A 23,655-nucleotide genomic window follows, 5' to 3' on the forward strand; every position below is an offset into this window, starting at 1 on the left:
TTAAAGTTGGAGAAACTGAGGCCTAAAGAGATTAAATGATATGCCTTGTGTCATGGCAGAAGTCAGACTGAAGTAGCTCTGGTTCTTTCACTCCAAATCCAGGGCCATATTTGCTAATCAGTTATAAAACGGAAGATTTGGGTTTGATGTATGGATAAAGCTTCCCAATAGTTTTTTTTAAAGGAGGTAATTGAGGGATAAGTTGGATCAGAATGATTTCTGTAGTCCCTTCTGATGCTGAGATTTGTTGACTGAATGAAACTATTGTCAGGTATAATGGGCTCCATCTGAGTCAGTGAGTTCTCTCCATTATATGTTTTTAAACAAAAGTTGAGGGCCCATTTCACATGTTGTAGACAGATTGTTTGTCCTAGCAGAGTCATGGAAAATGTGTCTTGAGGAGCAGCTACATGGCACAGTGGATAGAGCACCAGCCCTGAAGTCAGGAGGACCTGAGTTCAAATGTGGCCTCAGACTAGCTAACTAGTTGTGTGATCCTGGGCAAGTCACTTAACCCTTATTGCCTCCCCATAAAATGCAAAATGCACCCCCCTCCAAAAAAAGAAGAAAATATGACTTGAGAATATGTAGATTCTTAGTATTATGAAAGCTCTATCCATTGCACCACCCAGCTGCCCAGTTGTGCTTTTTATATATTCTAATAGTGGGTTTTTTTCCTCCTCCTAGGTATGCATTCCTCAACAGCAACTGAACTGTTCGTTACTGGAGCTTTGCCAACCACTGGAACGTTTCCATCAACATCCACTCTTTCTACTTATCAACATCCCAACACTTTCAGCAATAGAAACTTTACAACTACCCCACCTCTGACACTTCAAGATTCAACTTTCAATAATACTTCAAATGGCATTTTAAATCCTCATGATCCTTTGCTACAAATCAAGACTTCACAGGGTACTGTTCCAACTGCCTTGTCATTTGAACGCCTGGGCAGTTCTGTGCTAAGTACCAATGTACCGCCTCAGTCATCTACATATCGTTCAGCTCAAGAGTCTGCACCCCATCTCTTACAACCTCAGTTCAGCTTGTTATCCTCACCCCTCGGAGGAGCTCAGCAAGCTTCTCAAGCCTATAGCTCATCGGTTTTTACTGGTTCTACTACATCCATTGAAAGAGTTCTTCGAGAATGTAGTGTTATTAAACACCACCAGCGGCCTTCAAATACTCAGTCTATTCAGGCACAACTGACAGGTTCACAGCATTCCTTACCTAGTTATTTTTCAAATGCAAGTGTAGCTGATTTTCAGGATACAACCAGGCAGCCATCTTTATCTTGTAACCCAATTGGAGATTCTACTCAGGTGAGCAATGGAGGACCACCACAGAAGACTTCCCAGGTCTCGGTAGGAATGGCTCAATCTTACCCATCTACGATTCCATCACCCAGCTATCTTCCTACTTCAAAAGTAAAAAACTGTTCTACAAAGCAACCATCAAGGTCAGCTAAGACCCCCAAACCTCAAAGTGTGATGCCTCCTGTGCTAAAACAAAGCTATTCCAAATCTTTACACAACCAGAGTTCTGTGATATCAGGCCAAGCACAGATTTATTCTACAGCTCAGCTACCCAGCCTTTTATCAGTTAGCCAGTCCCAAAATTATGCTTCCACACAGTCACATAATGTGCCATCTATTGTTCATTCACAAGTTTACACACACAGTAAAGCTGAGAAGTTGCCTCCCTTATATAAAACACTGACTTTTTCTGCGCAATCTCAAACAGTAACTTCAGAAAGTCAGACAATTAGTTACTCCTCTGATCAACAGCAGGTTTTATCTTCAGTTACAAATGAGAACTACTCTACTCCTACAAGAGATATTTCATCAGTTAGCCAGCCTCAGAGCTTTTCTGGCCACTCTCAGGGTTTATCTACTGTCAGTCAATCACAGGTTAGTTTCTCATCTCAATCACAAGTTTTGTCAGCTGGGAGCCCTTCAGAAAACTACACTTCAGGTCAGTCTCTAACGTTAGCATCATCTTCTCTTCCCTTTTCTTCTTCACCTCAAGTTCAGAATTTACCAGCTTCTAGTTCAACCCAGAATTATATTTCTATGCATTCTTCTCAAAGTGCTCAGACCCAAGGATCATCGTCGCCACAGTCACAAAAATTTTTGCCAACTGCCCAGTCAACCCCTTTTGCACCCCCAGTTCATTCACAAACCTTGCAGAATAATAGACCTTCCACTGATGCAAAATCTTACACTAAAAGGAAACCTGATTCTACTATGTATACATCCTCAAAGCAAGAAGATGATTTTCCAGTGCAATATTTACAAGTGTTACAGCAGCCGGCATCTCTTGAATCACCAACCCAAAGGCTACCTGATGGAGAAATTAATGCTCAAGATCCAGCCTACAGAATTTCAAAGGCAGATGATAGATATCCTCAGAGTGTAATTAGAAGTAATTCTTGTCTTGAAGATCAGGTTGTTGGGGTTGCTCTACAAGAGCAAGAAAAGGAGGAAAGAATGGTTAACTCTATGACACACCTTTCCCAATCAATTGGGCCAATGCCTAATGTGTCAAGCCATGATATTAAAAAAGCATCTAATTTAATGCAGACTTCACAAACAAATACAAAAGAATTAAATCAGCAGCATCCTCTTCTGCCTAAAGTTCATGAAGTACAGGTCCAAGAACAGCATAATCAGGCCATTCACCCTTCACCACAGATTCAAATTCAGACTAATGCTTTAAGACAAATCCATCAACTATCCCTGCCTAGTTCACAGACACTTCTAGAGTCTGGGTATGACTTACAGATTTTTCAACAGTCAATTTTGCAGGCCAACTTAGGCCAAGCAAAGGCATCGACACAGATAGAGCCTGTTCCGAATTCTCAGCAAATTGTACATCCATTCCTTCAAATGGACAGCCCTGTTATTCAGAGCAGTAGTGTACATTCTCAGCAACAGCTACATCCTCAAAATTCTGAAGTTATTAAAATGGATCTCTCAGAATCTTCTAAACCATTACAACATCTGGCAACAAAAGGCATTTTTAATCAACCAAATCAACATGATTCAAAGAATCAGTTTGTTTCCCTGGGTTCAATGTGTTTTCCAGAGTCAATCCTTCTCAGTGATGAGAGAAACATTTTATCAAATGATGATATCTTAGCAGCTACTGCTGCAGCTTGTGGGGTTACACCATCTGATTTTGCCAAGTCAACTTCGGGTGAAACACTTCCAACAATTGAGAATGGTGATAACCCCAAACCCCATTTTCAGCAATCAGCAGATATTAGGCATGTGACTCCAGACTTCAACTCGCTGACAGCCATGGTTGGGAAATCAGAAAATCTAAATAATATTTCCTTAAATGGAGGCCAAATTACTATAAATCTTTCATCCATACCTATTATTCATTCAAAGAATATGAACCTTGATCAAAAGCATCTTGAAAGTCCAGATCAAAATGTCACCCCCTCAGCAATTGAGGAGCAGCAGCAAAGCTCTGATACAGTAAATAAAGCCTCTAGTATCACTAATGAATCTGAAGAAAACAATGAAATCCCTGCTGATGGCATGTTGAAAAATAGAGACCAAGAGTTTGTTACTACTAATAAAAATGTAAGTAGGGAAAGTGCTGTTTCAGAGAATGAATTTTGTATGCCTAGTGACAGTGGTGCTACAGGGTCCCAGAATAAAGTCTCACTTCCTCTTGTGGCTGTGGCACAACCTGGGGAGATGTCAAGTGTCAAGACGGAAGAAGACGACCAGTTCAACCCTCAGAAGAAAAGACTTACAGGAAAAGGGCTAATGAAAGAGGATGACAATAACAGTAACCAGAAACAGGTGAAGTGGCCCCCACAGAATAAACGTCAGAATTCCAGGGGCACAGACACATGCCTGCCATTTTCTCCTTCTAATTCAGAATGTTGTCATGATGGTTATCAGCATCAAGAAAAGATGAGACAGAAGATCAGAGAAGTTGAAGAGAAGCAACCAGAAGTGAAGACAGGGTTTATTGCCTCTTTTTTAGATTTTCTGAAATCTGGACCCAAACAGCAGTTTTCAGCCCCTGCTGTACGAATGCCAAATCGGACTCGACGGCCAGGGACTCAGGTTGTTCGTGCACCTTGCCATACCCAACTCCCAAAGACTTCATCTACTTCACCTGCAGTATCTGAAGCTGGGGGCTTTAGTCCGTCTGGAAAAATTGATGAACTCAAGAAAAACTTTGAAGCTTTACCTGCATTTTCTTCTGATGATGAAGATTCTGGCGGATGTAGTAATGATCTTCAAAAAAGTATCTCCACTGTTTTAACTACTTTGGATAATACTTCTGATAAAAAAAATAAATCAGGTAAAATTTTACATTGGTAGTCAGTTTACACTACAGCAATTTAGCATTAGCATAACAATTGACAGTGAGATTTAAAAAAAAAGCTTAAAATTGATAAAGTAGGCACGAACGTGGGAATGAGATAGAAAATGTTGCTCTGTAGGTGTCATGTGTCTTAATTTCAAATAGCTTTTTCAGAAAGAATTGTTTACCCCACTGGTATGAGTATTGCATTGCTATTATCTTCCTTGGAGGTGAGAGGTCTAGAAGTAGGCTGGTTATAGCTAGCACTTTCTTTCTTAGCTTCTGACAAAGAATGCAAAAGTTCTAGAAAAATTGGGAATTCATTTGAAGTATTCTGAAAAAGAACTTTGTCTTGTCAAGGCAAGGCAGTCAAGGAATAGGTTGAAGGAAGATAAAGGTTTAAAAAGATATGACTAGACAGGTCATTAGCTCCCCAAGAGAATAGCAGCTAAGGGCTTCCCTGGAGACAAGAGTTGAGGTCAAATCAGTTGATGTGGTAAATGTAGTCACCAGAGTGTGGGCAGATGTGGGCTCTGGTATTCATGTTCGTTTGCATAAGGTAAAGGAAGGCTTGATTGCAAAAGAGGTCGAATTAAAAAGTGTTTTCAGAAAAAGTTCCAATTAAATTTTGTTAGGAGTGTTATCTTTTTTTTTTTTTTTTTAAAGCAGCTCAAACATTTCCCTATGCAGACTTGTCCCTAGAGTTCTTAGATGTTAAGGGACCTCCAAGCTTGCATTAATTTTTTATAAAGGAAACTATCATTATATACTTACTCATCCTCCCTATTCCATTCATGTCAGAAAACAATATATCTTCTCTAAGATTTGAGGATTCTGTTGTAGTTCAAGAACACATCACTCATTCCATTGAATTAGGTTGTTTTCCTGGTTCCACAGATCTATTTATAGGTTTATATGCCTTGTCTGTATTCTTCATATACATTGTTTCTTAAAGTGCAGTAATAAGCCATCAACATTCCTAGCTCATGATTTGTTTAGCTATTCTACAGTCATTGAGCATTGGCTTTATTCACTGTTTTTTGCTATTCCAAAAAGTGATGCTGTAGACAGATTTTGGTATGTGCAGGATCTGCCTTTGGCATCTTTGGGTGTTTGCCCAGCACTGGGATCTCCAGGTCAGAGGAGCCATGACAACTTCCAAGAACATCCAAGGTCATAGAGGCTTTTGGATGACAAGTGTAGAGGAAAAGAAGCAACAGAATACCTGTTGTCTGTTGACTTTTGGCTGCGAAACTCCCAAGTACAACCCATATTAAAATATCATTGAGATAGATTCAACAAAAGAAATAAAAATACAATAAACCATAGATAATATTTTCTAAGTCAGCATGCTTCAGGGCATCCATTTCTCTTTGAGTCTGACATCACTTTAGTGTACTACAATAAACTACAGAGGTGATATGAATCAGGGGAAAGGACTGTAACGAGTCAAAAGCCCAGGGTTCAAATTACATCAATCATACTTGGTAACCGACTGTGGGCAAATCATTTAGTCTTCATGGACCTCATTTCCCCCTTCTATCAAAGTAAAGGGTGGGATTAGATGGCTTATGAAGTCCTTTATAGGCCTTATAATTGTGGAAATTTTAATAAAATCACTAACTTCTTCACATTTCCAGCTTTTCAAATTTGGGGAGAGAACTATATTAAAATATAGAAAAGATAGTGATTTGGATTTATTATAAAAATGGGTATAAACTAGTTTTAAAAAATATATTGTTTTTGGTTTTATATCATTTATTGCTACATATTCCCTTCTACTTGGTGACTCTTTCCTTTTAGCAAAAGGGACAAAAGATAAACGAGACGGTGTTTATATTTCTTAAAAATAGAATTTCTAAAGATTCCTTGATATTTTTGATGTAGAATTAATAGAATAGCTTTTTGTGCCTAATTGAATTCCTGAGACTATATGAAAAATTGAGATTTGAAATGATAGTTTCAAGGTGTTTTGTAATCTTATGAAATCTATAATCTCAACAAGGAGTGATTCTAAAAATGAAAAGGACAACCATCACATATACAATGAGGAGAATAGCTAGATTATCCCTTCTTTAAATTCTTCCTGGTTTCCTGATCAAGGGAGTAGAGGTAAAGTAGGCAGTGACCTAGGAAAAAATACATAAGGAAACTACAGTAAGAGTATAAAAATTTCTTTTTGTGAATACAAACATGTGGAATGCCAGAAAATTCTTGCCTTGGATCACAAAGGTAATTATTCTGTGGTGACATTAGATAGAACAAAGAATCAAAGCCTCTGTTGTAGGATGCCCAAACTGAGGACTGTGCACTACACGCGCTAACAGTTTTGGGAATATATGAAGACTATGAATCTCAGTAACCTCCCTATTCTTACTCATTTGGTTTCAGCCAGAGACCCTTTCACTTGAGGAGATGTTGTAGTAGATTAGCAAGGCTTCAGCAGTAGCACAGTGGACAGACTTGGAGTGAGTCAGGGACTTGGAAATGTTCATCTGTGATCAGATAGGTGTGATACACCAAGACTGTCTGGGCAGCCTCAGGTTTCTTCTGTTTGCCTCCATCTCTTTTGAAGAATTTTGATTGGTGGTAATGGTGATGATGGGAACAGAGGAAAGCTCCACAAGAGGCTGGAATGGCAACAGTGGCCAAGGAAATGTGGACTCACAAGGTGAGTGGTAGATAATCAGTCAGTCAACAAATATGTCCTAGGCAGCGTGCTAGTCTCTAACATAGACCTTTACAATGTAGGTGGAGGAAAAATGATAGGGAGAGAGGAGGATGCTATTAACCAGTGAGCAATTCTTGAAGGGTTTCTTTTAGGAAAGCATTGGAGCTGAATCTTAAAGGAGGTGTTTAAATGGTCAAGAAGTTTTTGTTTATAGATATACAAATCAAATATATTTGGGAAACATTGTTTTAGGAGTTTATACCTACTGAGAAGTTTGCAAAGCCCACTTAGAGCACACCAATGCCTTGTATTAAGTCTCTTTGGCATATCATACGATCAGATATATTCCATCTTTGTTTTTTCTTTAGTATATTGCATGGCATGCATTGCTCACAGCGTTGCATAAACAAGTGTTGGGTTTGTGAATGGTTTTCCTCTTGCAAAGGTCATACTGGCTCATAGGTAAAGGGTCTCTGTTACTCAAAATTGCAGTCAAAAAGCCTTTTATTCCATTATTTAAGAGGCAAGTAATGAAATGTCTTATTGTGGAACAGACCATTGTCACTGAATCAGAGTATTTGGCTGAAAGTAAGATGTAAGAAGCTGGAAAAGTAGGAGGGGGGTGGGTTATGAAGAACTTTGAATAGCAAACTGTATTTTGTATTTGATTCTTGAGGCAGAAGAAGCTATTAGACTTAGTGCTGAGTAGAGGAGGGGCATGATCAAACCAGCAACTTTTATATTAGCCTAAGTATAAGGTGATAAGGGCCTGTGCCAGACTATTGTCAGTGTCTGAGGAGCATATTTAAGAGCTCTTAGGCAGAATCAACAGACCTTGGTAACAGAATAGATACTGGGAGTGGGGTGGGGTGGGATGGGATAGTGAGAAATAGTAAAGTATCCAGGAAGATATGGGAACCAGAGCGACTGAGAGGATGGAGTTGCCCTTTACAGTAATGGGGAATGGTTGGATTAGAGAGGAGATAATGAATTATTTTGGACAAGAGGTAGACTGGTAGACTGAATTCTGGTCAGGAAAGAGTTTGGGGCAGGGTGGGTAGATTTGAAAATATATAAAGAAACTGAGAGACCCAAGGGTCACACAGGTAATATTTTGCAGAGCAGAGATTCAAATCGAGAGAGAGAAAGTGTGAGAGTGTGTGTGTGGTGGGGGGATTGTTTCAATTCAGGAGCGCGTATTATTCATTCTTTTTTTTTTTTATAACAGCTTTTTTTATTTTTCCAAATACATGCAAAGATAGTTTTGAACATTCACCTTTGCAAGATCTTGTATTTCAAATTGTTCTCCTCCTTTTCCTCCTTCCCTCTCCCCTAGATAGCAAGAATCCAGTATAGGTTATGTAGCGAGCTGTCGTCTCCAGAAGAAACTTGAGAAAGAAAAAACAAAAGCAAGCAAACAACAGCAAATCCCCCCCAAAAAAATTATGTTTCAATCCACATTCAGTCGTTAATTATATAATAGTTAGTAATAACTTAATAACTATTGTTAAGCCTATTGGAATTGCTTTGAATCACCTCCTTGAAAAGATATGATTTTTTATAGGCAGTGTAATTACTATGGAATATCACTAGTGATAGCCTTCCTGTTTCCCCTCTCACCAAGGATGGCCTCTATGCCATGAGCAGATTACTCTCATAAAAAAATTACATATAGATGAGAAAGTAAATGTGAATTAGGAGTTATTGATCCGTTTTTGTTAATAAAGTCTGAAGTACATATATCTTGGAGGAACAATGTAAATATTGACAGTTAATTGGTACCGAAGAAAAAGATGGAAAAAAAGTAAATAGATTAGACCAGAACTGCTTGAACTTTTCCTACTTGTGACTCTTTTTGTCCAAAAAAATTTTAAGCTGTCACAGGAAAATAAGTATATAAATTAGACATATGTTCTAAAAATGAACATCCTAGATTTTGTCAGCACATTCATTTTTTTTTTTCCTTCTCACTCTTCTGTGTGGTAGCTCTGCTTCACTGGATGGTGGGGGGGGGGGAAGGATTTTTGAAAACATCTGCAAAAATTATTAATCCAAATGTATATTTGTTACCTTCAGAGTAACTTTAACTGGGTCTGTTTCCAAACCTTCAAAGTATTTCTTTCCACTGCATTTTGCTTTATGCATTTATTTTACTTACAATCTACCAAAGTTCTGCTCTTCTTTAATGTTTTACAAAGAGTCTGTATTCTGAACTGGTATTTTCCTTTTCTTTTCAGAATGAAGTGTTAACTGGCTGAGGTAATTTCTAGGCTTTTTTGATCTCCTTGTAATTACATGAAAAGAGGAATTTGAAAATTTTTTCTTTCCCTCTCCCCCAATACAATAAGCAATTTAATACAGGTTATATATGCGCAATCTTAGAAAACATTTCCATATTATGTTGTGAAAAAAGAAACAGACCAAAAGAAAAAAGTGTGAAAAATAAGATGAAAATTGTGTGCTTCCGTTTGCATTCATATTCCTTCAGTTCTTTCTTTTGATGTGAATATTTTTTCCTTATGAGATCTTTGGAATTGTCTTGGATCATTATATTGCTTGGAAATAGTGAAGTTATTTATAATTGATCATTGTACAGTATTGCTGTCATTGTATACAGTGTTCTCCTGGTTCTATTTACTTCACTTTGCATCAGTTCATGTCTTTACAAGTTTTTCTGAAATCTGTCAGTTCATCTTTTCTTATCTTCTCGTTTTCTTGTATTATATCCAATTATATTCATATACAACAATTTGTTCAGCCATTCCATAATTAACAGGTATTCCTCCAGTTTTAAATTCTTTGCTACTACAGAGATCTAGTATAAATATTTTTGGGCAAGTAAGTCCTTTCTTCCTTTTGGGGGTATCTCTTTGGGACATAGACCTAGTAATGGTATTGCTGGATTAAAGGATATGTTGTTCAGTTTTGCTGAGATTTTTTATTTTCCTTTTCTTAAAAAAAAAAAAATCATTAAAAGGTACTGTTGTCTGAGAGGGGGAAAGCTACAGGGCAAAATCGAAGCAATATTAAAAACAAAAGATAGCAATAAAATGTACTTTTGGTGAAATTTTAAAGAGAACATTAAAAACTTAGAGGGACACAGGCCCAGCAGAAGGGTGAAGGTAAAGGGAGCCCAGGCTGATGATGCTGAGCAGCAGAACTGGAGCTCTAATTGAAATTGTGGCTGATTTCTTTCAAAGTCTTTTGGAGGGAGAGAACCTCGGAACTGGCGCAGCTACTATTCCAAAGATCCATGACCAGAATGCCTTTCTACAGTGATGGAATCTGAGCTGCTGCTGTTGAATTACCACTGACTTCTGTGTGATCCTGCCCATAGTCTTCATCATGGACATGATCTGCTACTACATAATGTATGCATCCTGTTCCAGAGCAACAACAGATCTCAGCCAAGTCTTAATTTAATGTTGTGACCTAGAGTAAAGCCAAGATGGTGGACTAACTTTTGGCAAATAGTACAATTGAGCTTCCCCTTACAGAATTCCTCCAAACAAACATAGAAGATGCACCAAATGAATGTGTAGGATTCTCCTGTTGGGAGAAATTCAGAAAAATGAATCATTTGTTCTAGCTCAGAAGAACATAAAGAGGCAGAGAGGTCTGAGGACCCAGTGGGTGGAAAAGTGTGTACCAGGGCGTCAAGACTGGGACAGGTGCCAAAGAAAGCTTAGCTGCCCATTGCTAAGCCTCAATTCACAGATCTAGAGCCGACCTGGAAACCTGCAAGGGGCATAATGAGGGTGAGGAAGGAGCCATTCCCAGGAAGGGAGGGCTTGGGCCAAAAAAAAAAAGAAATTTAGAACCTAGCAGCAATGTATGTCTTCGGTCACAGGAGCAGATCAGGGCCTGTTTCAGCATCTAGTCCATCCTGCAGAGGAATAACCAGGATGGGAATCCACCACTCACCTCCTAAAAAACCCCAAAGTGAAAATTCTCAAGATCATGATAGCCAACATCCAAAGCTTCCAGGTCAAATTTTTAAAAAGCCAAAACTTCAAGGAGCCAGGAAGAAGTACTCCCAAGTATTTGAGGAGACACAATCTAGATCACACTTTAGCAGTATAAGATAAGGACTTAACAGTTAGGAAAAACTTACCCAGCAAAACTGAGTAGAATGCTACAAGAGGAGGGAAGGAAAAAAAAAATTGGGGGGGGGGATCTTTAATGAAATAGAGGATTGCCATTTATGAAAAGCCAGAGCTCTGTAGAAACTTTGAAGTTCAAAACACAGGAGTCTTCAAAGAGAAACAAAGAGGTAAGCATGCATGTAAAGAAAGAGGTAAACTAAGATAATTAAAGAATAAATTGTATTTAATATGGGAAAATAGATTATATATATGTATATATATATATATAATTATATATATATATATATATATATATATCCCCTTTCTGAACTCTGTCATTGTCAGGAATCATAGAGGGTGTCTAATTAGAAAAATTCTGAAAGTGGTTGTTATGTCTTGATGATCTTAAGAATAAAAAGAGAAGGGGCAGCTAGGTGGCACAGAGAATAGAGCACTGTAAATCAGGAGGACCTGAGTTCAAAGTCTGCTTCAGACACACTGCGTCCTACCTGTGTGACCTTGGGCAAGTCACTTAACCCCAATTGTCTCAGCAATACAAACTGAATAGAAAGCTAAAGAGGAATACAATGGTGAGAGAAAAGAGAAGAAGGCAAAGATTATTTCACATAGTTAGGGGATATATACAAGTAGAAGTATATACAAAGAAAGGGGAGAGAGAGTATTTGATACTTCGTGTCACTTCTGAATTGGTCAACTGAAAGAGTACATACACATTTCACTCAACAGAATAATAGGAAGGGAAGGAGGAAGAACTGGAAGGATCAGTTCTAAGCAAAATAAACTAAGGATGTATAAAAATATTTTTTATATTTTTGTGAGGTGGCAAAAAAAGCGGGAATCTGAAGGAGTGCATAACAAGCGTGATGTATCAGGCCTTGAGGTTGGGATTCACTAGAAAGTCCTGATCTAAAGCATATTCTGTTCATTATGCTCCTGGTCCAGATTAGCTACATGTTCCAAGTTTCCTAGCTAGCCTTGTACAGAACTGGGGATTCATTCCTTTTCAGGCATAAAGCTTCAGGTTCTAGGCTTTCTTCACTAGTCCTTGGTACTTACTGCAATGTTTAGCTATGTTGTGCCTCCAACTTGGACTTTTCTGTCTTAAGACTCCTACCCTAGGGCTCACAGACTTCCTACAATGTTGATGTGGGCTTTTGCTTTCCCCCTGAAATTCTTTATGATTTTGACCCATTGTTCTTTTTAAAATCTTTATTGCAGTAATTGCTGGTGACTGCTTCTATTTACGTTGACATCTTGAAGAGGGTTGTTCCCTGTAATGACCACTGGATAATTGTAATATATAGAGTATTCTTTCTTGTTTGGGTATAAGCTATGTTAGGTGTCCTCTGAGAGCTCTTGCAAGTCTCATGTTCTGTATATTGAGTATTATTTTCTTCACTTCTTGAACACCTTTTTGAATACTTCATAATTGGCTCAGGCTTCAAAAAATATTTTCTTCCAAATTATCTTACTTTAGAAATCACTGGATCTTTGAGGTTTTCTCCCGACTTAAAGATGTAGTAGGCTTTTTCTTAGCAACACACAGTTGTTAAGGGATTACCTTTGACATGGGAGACTTTTTCCTTTGTAAAAAAAAATTTTTTTAATCATTTTTTCCTTCACTAAACTTCCTTGGATTTAAAATTTTTTAGCATGTATTTGTGTGCAAGTTCTGTTTAAAGAGAGAATTCAAAGCTTAAAGTGAAAGTCGAAAAGAACAACATAGGAATAGAACAATATGTGTAGGAAGTAGAACCTGGTACTACTTACTCTGCATTGACAAAGAAAGTGTCTAGAGAGAGCCCACTGTAAACAGTAGACATAAAATGGGACTGCAGAAAAGAGGAAGGAATCAACTGAACTTGGTTCCATATAGCTTATGTGAGATTCATTTTGTCTGGTCTTTTTGAGATCGAGGAAAACCAAAAAGATCCTATTTATTTCAGACAAATAAGCACATTCACAGCTAAGTACAGAAGACTAACTAAAACTCCCGGTGGTTAGAGGTGGAGGGGGACTGACAACTGGGAGAGACCAGGAAAAATCCTTTAATCTTGGAGGTACTTTAAGGGAGAGAAAGAGAGCTTTTAGGTGGATGTGTGTGCACCCAGGCTTCTCACAACTTTGCCTTCCCTTCCCTCCTCATCTTCATCTTAGTCTCCTTTTCATGTACACTACAACATGCTGGTCTGGTGTGCTGCCATCTCCATGGGCCTGAGTGCTCTCTGGCCTTTCCCTGGGCCCTCTCCTGGGGCTTTAGGACCTTCCCCTTTATGCCAGCCTGGTGGCACAGTGCCTAGTGCTTGGAGCCAAGGTGTCCCCTGTTACAGTTCAGCCCCAGGCCCTTACCAGCTGTATGACCCTCAGTTTCCTTATCTATAAAATGGAGATAATAGCACCTTCTTCTGAGGTAATATTTGTAAAGTGCTTGCTGACAACACAGTAGGTGTTATGGAAGTGTTAGCTATTATCATTATTAATGAGATAGTATTTGTAAAGTGCCTGCAGGCACACAGTAGGTGTTATGAAGTGATAACTATCATAATTATTGCATCTGTCTGTCTTGTATAACCCTATATGTGTGCTTGCTATTTTCCCCTAGAATTTGGAGCTTCTCGACGGTGAGCACCCCCAGAGCATGACACGGTGCTTGGCTCCTTGTAGGTGCTGTATAAATGATAGCTATGATTATCCCACCTCCTACACATACATTATTCCTCATCATCTCAGGAGTGCTGTTTGGGTACAAACCACAGACTAAAAATGAATAGTTTTAAATGATAATGATAGTAGAAAGCATCGCTGTTTGTGACAGTTTTAGGCTCCCTACTCCGCCATATTTATTTTAACTGCAGTGTGACGCTACTCCATTTAAGCAGTTTGTACATGGCTCTTTACAATCACCTTGGTGCTTTTCTTCCCCACCCTCACATCCCAGCTATCTTCAAGGATGATCTTTCTTTAAGCATGAAGTTGTCCTTTTTCTCTTCAAGTTCCCTGGAATCACAGAATTTTGTCTTTGAAGGACCATAGAGAGAACTTCAGCAGCTTTCCCCATTTTAGCCATGAGCATGCTGAGATCTCTGGCAGTTCAGTGCTTTGGCCAGAATTCCAGAGGGTAAATCCAGTGCTCTTGATGCTCTCGGACCCAACGTATTGCCCTTGGCTCATACATCATTATCTTAGGGACTGGACCCATTTCCTTGACTCTCCCTCCCATCCTGGGCACCTTTTCCCTTCTGTGATGAGCCCTCCGATGCCCCGGTGGCTGGGGCACGGGGCAGTTCTGGTCCTCGCTGTTTGTGTGCTCATGCTGTGATTCTAGACATAGAGAGAGACATAACAGTGTAAAGGCAGGATACAGACAGACTGGGAGCCAAGTACTTAACCGTGTCTACACTTTTTTTAGTTTCAGAAGCTGTAAAGGTCGCTGCTGGTACAACACTGACTCCTGCTGCCACTACTCCCGATGCTGCTGGGAAGCATGAGTCTGTGCACAAAGCCTCGGCCCCTCCCATAAGTGCTCCAGAAAACGCAAGCTCTGCAGACCCCTCTAAGCAATCAGGCCTTGACCTGGATGGCCTTTCTTCAGACCAATTAGCAAAGGTCCAGGAAACAGCTGCCATAGAGGGATGTGTGGAAGAGAACAGCGACAGTGGAGGAGAAGGCCAGTACCGAGAACGGGACGAATTCGTGGTGAAAGTGGAAGACATTGATAACCTGAAGGTAAAACTGGACATGCTCCCTTTTAACCTCCTTGTGATAACAAGATGTTGTCATAGACTCCCGGTTGGCCTCCCTTCTCTTCAGCTCATTCCTCTACCAAAATAATCTTCCTCTTACCTAGGTAAGACTGTGCCTCTCCTCTGTTTACAAGCATTTAATGGCTCCATTATTTCAGAATAAATGCAGACTTCTTAGACTGGCAATGAAGCCTTTCCAGTCTGACTTCAGGCCACTCTTCTGACCTTATTCATCACAGGCTCTGTTTCAGCCAAACTGGACTAGTCATCAGGTCCCATATTCTCTTCCTCTTCTCTCCCCCCCCCCCCCCCTTCCTTTATCTTCCCCATGAAGCTTTCCCTGATTTCCTTCCTCTTCAGGTTTTCCTTAAGCACTTTTTCCCTAACACAAAGCACCTTAAATTGTACTTATTTGTGGGCCACATCCCACCTTCTCCTCCAGATACACATTAGATTATAAGATTCTTGAGAAGAGACTCCAGGGTTTTTCCTTTTTTTTTTTTTTTTTTTTAATCTCTAGCACACAATAGTCCCTAATACAGAATCACTAATAAAATCTATTGAATTCATTTGCATTTCTTTGTATCACCAGATATTCTAAGTAATGCAAAGATTTGTTTTCATCCCTTCAGTTATAGATAGCTGAAGTGTCATTCTTTGCAAAGCTTCCTATTTTGTCAAAAATAATGAACTAAATGTCATTTAAAAAATAAAATCATTTAAGAAATCTGAATTCTTATCTTAGTTCCTTGCTAACTATAGCTTGGCACAGTTTGGATAATAGTTACATTGTTGGATGAGTTCCATCCTCAAGGTGATGTGCATTATGTAATGATATCGCTAAGATGGTGGTTTGTTATGGGAAAGTTTGGGGGGGAAGGGAGTGAGAAGAATTGAGAAATGGCCATAGTAGCTTTTGTTTAAAAGCATGGATAAAACTTTATACTGTTGGGAATAGACAAGCTAAAGTATAGCGTAGTAGATGGAAGGCCAGCCTAGGAATCAGGAAGAGCTGCGTTCAAGACTTGCCTTGGATACATGCTACTAGACACTGTGACCATGGGTGAACATGTCACTTAGCCTCAATGCCCCAGAAAGAATTCCCTTATCATGAGCAGTGAAATCATAGGTTCCTGCTTGGAAGTGGGGGGAGGAAGTATGTATGTATAATAACTAGAATTTGCATAAAGTATTTCTAAACTTAAAATTCAAATAAAAATTATTATTATAGGGAAAAGAGATCAAATAGTATTTGTTAGATGAGGTCTGTTAGTATCTAATGATAATCTTCTGTATCTAACATCACAGTGTTATGTACCCCAAAGTTAATACACTGTGACTCCTTAAAGACCAGTATTATAGAAGCTGCAAAGAAAACATCAACTAAATAAAAACAACTTCGACAGCCAAAAATATAATAGACTCTTTTGAGATAATCTCACAGGCATCATGAGGTGATCCATCTTTAAAGAAAATGGGGGAAGGGTATCCCCTACTGGGTAGGAGACTAGACTATTTGACTCTTGAAATTACTTTCTAGATTCTGTGACCCTGAAAATCAAATCATGTATTTTGATTTAATTCTATCCTTACAGGTGGCTTTAAAAACAGGTAAAGAACCACCAGCAATCTGGAAAGTACAAAAAGCTTTATTGCAAAAGTTTGTTCCTGAAATTCGAGATGGACAAAGAGAGTTTGCTGCTACTAATAGTGTAAGTAGAATCAACATCTACCAATTTTGGAAGGTCATTGCTCAAGAAAAGTTATGGATGAAATTCAAGAATACATTCTACAATTTGCATTTCTGGAAGGATTTGTGTTAGGATATCCTGAGTTAAGATGGAATGATGACAGCATCTTAGACATTTTTTCACTGAATGCATGAAGATAAGACTAGACAAATAAACTTTTATTTGAAGAAGGGTAACAGAAGTTTGCATTTCTTTAAATATCCGAACAAGCAAATGATAGCGACTGTCTGGGTGTCATGTTATGTAGGAGAACTCTGATGTTCTCTCTGTCGGCTCCTAGAACAGGGAGTGTGTTCCTAATAGCACCTTCCTCCCCAGCCTGAAACAAGCCTGATCAGCGTTAATGATCCCCTTGGTAAGTTGCATATAAGCTTTTAATTACTGAAAGGGAAAGATGCAGTTTTAAACATCTGATTAGTGTTCATTGAAGTAATTTAACATTTTGTCATGAGTTTTAGTCTTTAAGAAATGAGTACAGTCACATAATTTGGAGTGTCTGTGTTTTTCCTCAGTATCTTGGATATTTTGGGGATGCAAAGAGTAAATATAGACGGGTATATGTAAAATTCATTGAAAACACCAACAAGAAGGAATATGTCAGAGTGTGCTCAAAAAAGCCAAGAAGTCACCCTTTACCAGCATCCAGGTATGTGTCTTCCGCTTCAGTTTTGGGCAGAACCTGTCCTTCATGATGGGGTGTAGGAAGTGAAATCAATGGAATACTGAACTTTAAAGTTTTAATTACTAAAGACTGAAAATTCAGTAACTAATTTATATTGAATAAATTAATGCTGAGGGTGCCATAACAGACATTACCACTTTCTGTGGTGGTATAGGCCCCCCAGGGGTCTTGGGTCCCTTTTATTGTGCCACTAGAACACTAGTGCAATTCTAGGTTTTTGGAACTGTTGTCGGTGTTTGGCTTTGTGGTCTAGAGAATGAGAATTTCCCAGAACCAATCCAGAGCACAACTGGTCAGTAGCTTTGGACTCCATGGCTTTCTCTCCAGCCTGGCCCTCTGACTCCTCATTTTCGAGCTTTAAGAGCCCCAGAAGCTCCACAAGCCAGGTGTAACGTGTAGCCTGTCCTGATGTCAGCTTCTGGGAATTAGGGGTCCCCCCCAAAGGGAGCTGAAGGATGAAGGAACTAGAATAATCAGTCCCCTACCTGAATGTGAATAGAACTGGGGGAAATGATTGCTGTAATGAGGAAAGCTTTGGAGACCTTGGGAGAGATCGCTAGGGTGCGGATCAGATTCCTGAAGTGCTCAAAAGGTGGTAAGGTCCATCCTGCCAAGTACAGTCACATCCTCCACAGGGCTCTGAGTTTTCTTCCTAGGTCACTGGGCTAAACTTGTGGTAACAAAACAAACCCTTCTAACATTGCAGAGCCATTCACTCTAAGCCGAGCAGCAGCAGTAAAGTTCCTGATCCTCCAGCACCAAAAGCAACAAAAGTCTCTTCGGTGAAATCCAAAGCTAAGCAGCCAAAGATGAAGGCCGAGCCGCCGCCAAAGAAGCGGAAGAAATGGAAGCAGGAGCTAGAGTCTTCCCAGTCTGATTCCTCACCTGAAGTCCACACCAGTGGCAGCGAGGAAGAGGGTGAGTGGGCAGGGGCACATCCAGCAAACGGCCCCTCGGGAGCCTTTGCTGCAGTGCTTCAGGGTGGTGAGAGTGTCTGTTCTAAGAGGTTCTCCACCAAAGTGCATTCGTCACACATTTGAGTAAAGTATATATTTCCTCATGACTACTTCATGTAGCATTGCAGTTTATTCTTAAAATTTTTGTCACTTTGGGCCTCAGGACGGCTAGAACACCAGACCTACTTTACAGACGAAGGGAAGGGAATGGCATTTATGTGACTGTGCTGGTGGTAGTTACTGTGGGTCAGGGACGATGCTGACCACTCCTCAGTGTTTGGCAGGGAGGTCCTCTGTCTCCGGGGGGCCTCTGGGTCTCTATCCCCACTACTCTAGGGATTTTGTGATAAATGCTCTCTGGCTGAGGCAGGGGCCCAGGCCAGCTCTGCTCCCTTTCCTTGTTCCCTCAGCATCCTGCAGGGCCTCAGACCCTCTACTTTGCTCTGTCATCCAGCATCCGTTTTCCTCTCCTCCCATATTCACTTGCTTGTGGGTTCAGATCCCATACCCGACACAACAAAGGGGATTAATCCCCACATGGCCAGCCTGTACACCAAGCACTATATGGATATCTCATCCCACTCTCGGCCACCCTGGGAGGGGATACATCCTATTTTACAGCTGAGGAAACGCGACGGATGGAGGTGTTAAGTAACTTGTCCGGAGCACATAAAGCAGCTGAGACTAGATTGAGGCCCAGGTTGTCTGGACTCTGAAGAGCTGGACTGTCTCCCGGCCCTGCCTGGACCCCTGTGGTCATTCCTCAACCTGCTCTCCCTGTCCCACCCCCCCTCCTTCTAGACTTCTCACACACGCAGAGCCAGCCCTCCTCCGCCTCCCTGTGGCCCGTTTAGTAGTGGTCTCCTCAGCCCTCCTGCTCAGATTCCTGGTGTCCAGCATCCCCAGCCTCCCCCCCCCCCAGCCTCTGAAACACTGCCTCTCCGTGGGGACTTTTCTGCTGCAGCCTCCCACAGAGTTGGTGATGGATTGTTTAATAAGTAAGCACTCCCTGCCTCTCTGATGCATGTATGTAAGATCCATGGGAGGGGGAGCGGGTTTTACCTGAAGTTTGTCTCCTTCGGCAGCACCCAGCCCAGTGTTCTGCATATAGTAGGAGCATAATTAATGGTTGTAAACGAAATTCTGAGCTTCTCCTACCAGAGCCTGTGAATAAATTCAGTGCCCAGAATAGGTCTGCCCGTCAAGACCTGTTTCTCCCTTGGAGAAAAAAGTTTGTTTTTGTTTTTGTTTTTTTTTTTACATATTAGCAGCTGTTATTTAAAACAGGAAGATTTGGCTTTCCTATTTACATTTGAAGAAGGCAAATAAGTTTTCTTTTCACCGCGGAGGCACCACCATGCTCAGGGCCGGGGCCTGGAGTTGGGAAGCCTTGGCTCCCTGAGCTCTGGTCCTGCCTCAGAGCTCGCTGGCTGGGTGACCCTGCGCAAACCGTTGACGCTGTTAGTCTCCATTTCTTCATCTAAAAAATGAGCTGAACACTTCCAGCTAATCAGTGATGGACAGAAATAACTACACCCAGAGAAGGAACACTGGGAAGTGAATGTAAATTGTTAGCACTACTGTCTATCTACCCAGGTTACTTATACCTTCGGAATCTAATACTTAATGTGCAACAAGAAAATGGTACTTACACACATATGTTGTATCTAGGTTATATTGTAACACATATAAAATGTATGGGATTACCTGCCATCGGGGGGAGGGAGTGGAGGGAGGGAGGGGATAATTTGGAAAAATGAATACAAGGGATAATATTATTAAAAAAAATACTCATGCATATATACTGTGGAAAAAAAATTCTAAATTAAAAAAAAAAAAAAATGAGCTGGAGAAGGAAGTGACAAAGGCGAGCAGCATCCCTGCCAAGAAGACCCAGTGGGGGTGGACACAGCAGCAAACTCTGCTGGCCACCAGGTGTCGCCCTCGGGCAGCAGGAGTGCCCAGGAGGGGAGGCGCTGGCCACCCTGGCAGCTCCCAGGGGAGAGTCAAGTATTCTGTTCTAATACAGACGTTCTGCCCAAAACTTGCCCAGTGCTCTCTAATTAGAACAGTTTTCTAGGAAATATCACTTTACGTCTTTATGTGACGTGTTTATGCTAGAGTTCTTTGTAAAGGGATGGGGAGGAGACAGAGCCCCCGTAGCCTGCATGGGAGTTAAAGGGTTGGGAGCAGGTCCGGTGGAGAACTCCAGGAGGGCAGCCGATGAGACTGCTGTGGTGGTACCCAGAGCGCCCCCAAGGTGGCCGGGGAAGCTCAGAGGATCCAGAGTCGAGAGGAGTCTCCCATAGCCTTTCTTCTGCTCTTTGTATCCATAATCCTTACCCTAACAGTAATGTAGGATTTTTGAGAATTATAGTGCATTTCCACTTTTAAAATAATGTGTCTATTTCCTAGAATTTGACCCGCCAGCTCCCTCTGTCCCCCGTTTTTTGAACACAAGGGCTATGAAGGAAACCTTCAGGAGCTACGTGGAGCTGCTCGTGAGCATCGCCCTGGACGCAGACACGATGCAGGCCTTGGAGAAGAGCGAGGGTAGGTCCTGAGCCGAAATGGGGGCGGGGGGGCCTTTTCGGCCTAGCATTCTTAACGCAGGCACACTGAAGGGTCCAGCCTGAAACTCTCTGAGCTTCCTTACACTCAGAGGTCTCATGCACAAAAAGGATACAGTCTGATGCTTGTTCTTCTTTCCTGAAGAGGACCATGACAATAGGGAGATGAGGCCATGACCTGCAAGTGCCTATGTGAAAGTGAGGGGGTGCTGGGCAAGCTGAGCTGGCTCACAGACCTGGGCCTTTTAGAAAAAAGGTTTTAACTTCCATAAACTGATGCCGAGTGAAGTAGAACCAGGAAATCATGCACATGGCAACAGCAAAATTATAGGATGATCAGCTCTGATGGCCATGGCTCTTTTCAACAAGGTGATTCAGGCCAGTTCCAGTCTTGCGATGGAAAGAGCCATCTACACCCAGAGAGAGGCCTGTGGGGACAGCATGGGTCACAACATAATATTCTCACTCTTCTTGCTGTTTGCTTTCTCATTGTTTCCCTTTCTGATCTGGTTTTTCTTGTACAGTACGATCATTGTATAAATATATATAAAAGAATTGCACATTTAACTTTATTGGATTACTTGCCATCTAGGGGAAGGGGTGGGGGAAGGGAGGAAGAAAAAATTGGAACTAAGGTTTTGCAAGGGTAAATGTTGAAAGTATCTTTACATATATTTTGAAAATTTAAAGTTATTTTAAAAAATGTTAAAGATCTCAGACTGAGATGATGTGCAATCCATATTTAAAGCTAGGTAAAAAATGAGGCCTCTTTTACCCAGTCAGTAAACAAACAAATAAATCTGGAATAAACCTGGGGGTTTCTGGCCAAAGTAGAAATAGTTTCTATTTACATTCACTGAGTCAGTCAGGGTCCAAACAGTGACCAGGTGAGGCTTGGCCTAGCTGATCAATAAGAGTCAGGGTGATTTGTGTTTAAGGCATGATCCTTAAGAAAGAAATCTAGCCTGTATATCCCAGGATGTCTTAGGTTTCAGGGATCAAAATTTGTATTTCTTTGGGCAGAACTCCTACAGGTAAGGATGTGATACTCTATGTGGACAGAGGGAAGGGAAAATAAAGGAAAAAAAAGCCTAGTATAAAAAATGAAGAATGAATCATTCTACAATTTTTTCATACACTTGTCTTGTGTACCATAGGTGATAGAAAATTATTTAAAATAACTGAGCATATCCTGACAATATCTAAATAAGTATAATTATTAAAAAAAAAAATCCAACCCAAGAAAGACTTTCAGGTTAGTTGTAATGAAATGTAATTAGCATCTAATTATTAGTACTTTTCTTCTCCCCCATTTCCCCTTTTCCTTTTGTCAACTATTTCTTTTTCTTGTTTTTCCCCTTACAGTTTGCCCTAGCTAATAAAATACATGACATCTAAAATTTATAGTTATAATTACTCCTTTGAATATATCATAGATCTCATTCAGTCTACTGAGGCCCGAGCCTAGCATATAGCAAAGCTGGAAGGGAAAACCAGGTTTTAGAAAACCCCGGCTGATGCCATCTCCCCAGTACATGGATCGTAATGGGAAAGTCACTTCATTGCATTTCTGTTTGAACTGCAGCTTCTACAGACACATAGGAACTGACCCCTAGATGACTTCCATAGTTAATAATTTACTTTTTAGAATTACTAAAAGTCTTTGAAGGTCTTTTTATACTTGACAGAAAATGACCAATTTTCAGAAAGACAGGTGCCATATATCAAAAGAATCCTGTGTGAGGCCCAGTTCTGCCTTTGAGTAGTTCTTGGGTGTTAGCCTCAGCTCCACCATGAGAACAGAAGCTGTAAAGCCTGCCTTGCCTCCCCTGTAAGGCTGTTTTATGAAAACATGTCCCCTGCTGCCTGCGACGGTGATGTGTCAGGGCAGAGAGAAGCCCCTTGCTTTACAAAAGATGCAGCCAAGGCTGGGGGCGAGGGGTTACCTGTCCCGGCCACCCTCAGACCCAGATTCCCTGCTTCCAAGCTCACTTTTACCTCACAGTGAGACCTCTTCTTTGCTTCATTATTACAACTTGTTTGAAAAGTTTTCCTTCCATAGATCTTGACAGAAGTCCTTCTGTGGGACACTGGGTATTAAGCATTGCATATAATGTCCTTTGGATATGCTGGTTGTTTTTATTATTAGTTACAAGTGAAACTTCTCTAGGATGGTGATTAGTAATAGAGGAAATGTAAAAACAATTTTTTTTTTAAAAGATATGCCTTCCCTCCATTTCTTAAGAGGACAGTCATGGTTGGTCCTTAATTCTGAATATTGTGAGTTGACTTGATCAGTATTTTTCCTGGAAATTTCCATATTTTAAGTATTTCAGTGTATTACATGTTTTAAAATTTGATTATTCAAATGTTTTCTGCTCAATATATTTCTCCTTTAACTATATTACATTTTGGTACTATTCTAGATGAACTACTTTTGCCACATATGAAGAAAATCGATGGTATGCTGAATGAAAACAGACGACGACTTCTTCTGAAGCTTCATTTGGATCAGTCACTTAAGGTATTTCCTCTCACCAAGATGGATTCATGCTTATTCAAAGGGCAGATTTATGATGGGTACACTCTGCCTTTTTCTATTCTTCTTGCTGAGGACCCAGCTTCTCCATTCATCAAAGATTCATGTTGAGTTTTAATCATATTACTAAATGAGTGTTTCATAATAAAAATCCTTATCCACATATATATACATACACATATGGATAAAGGAAAAGCTGAAAACTGTGTATGTGTTGCTGTGGGGTGAGTGTGTGTTGGGTTGGGGGGTGTATAACTAGGGGTGGGTGGGTGAGGACTCCTGTGAGAATACTCCCCGGACTGTTG

General features: G+C 40.4%; 1 protein-coding gene across 2 annotated transcripts in view; it reads left to right on the top strand.

Moving 5' to 3' along the window:
- Window positions 1-23,655, top strand: part of QSER1 (glutamine and serine rich 1) — a 75,546-nt gene that overhangs the window by 42,978 nt on the left and 8,913 nt on the right. For both annotated transcript variants that reach the window (XM_074276745.1, XM_074276746.1), the window contains exons 4-10: window positions 688-4,329; window positions 14,519-14,835; window positions 16,448-16,564; window positions 17,116-17,249; window positions 17,992-18,203; window positions 20,657-20,794; window positions 23,238-23,335. In XM_074276745.1, coding sequence (XP_074132846.1) covers window positions 688-4,329; window positions 14,519-14,835; window positions 16,448-16,564; window positions 17,116-17,249; window positions 17,992-18,203; window positions 20,657-20,794; window positions 23,238-23,335 — 4,658 coding nt within the window. The remainder of the gene's footprint in view (window positions 1-687; window positions 4,330-14,518; window positions 14,836-16,447; window positions 16,565-17,115; window positions 17,250-17,991; window positions 18,204-20,656; window positions 20,795-23,237; window positions 23,336-23,655) is intronic.

The sequence above is a fragment of the Sminthopsis crassicaudata genome, chromosome 6, assembly GCF_048593235.1.
Source record: "Sminthopsis crassicaudata isolate SCR6 chromosome 6, ASM4859323v1, whole genome shotgun sequence".
In the NCBI taxonomy this organism is placed as follows: Eukaryota; Metazoa; Chordata; class Mammalia; order Dasyuromorphia; family Dasyuridae; genus Sminthopsis; species Sminthopsis crassicaudata.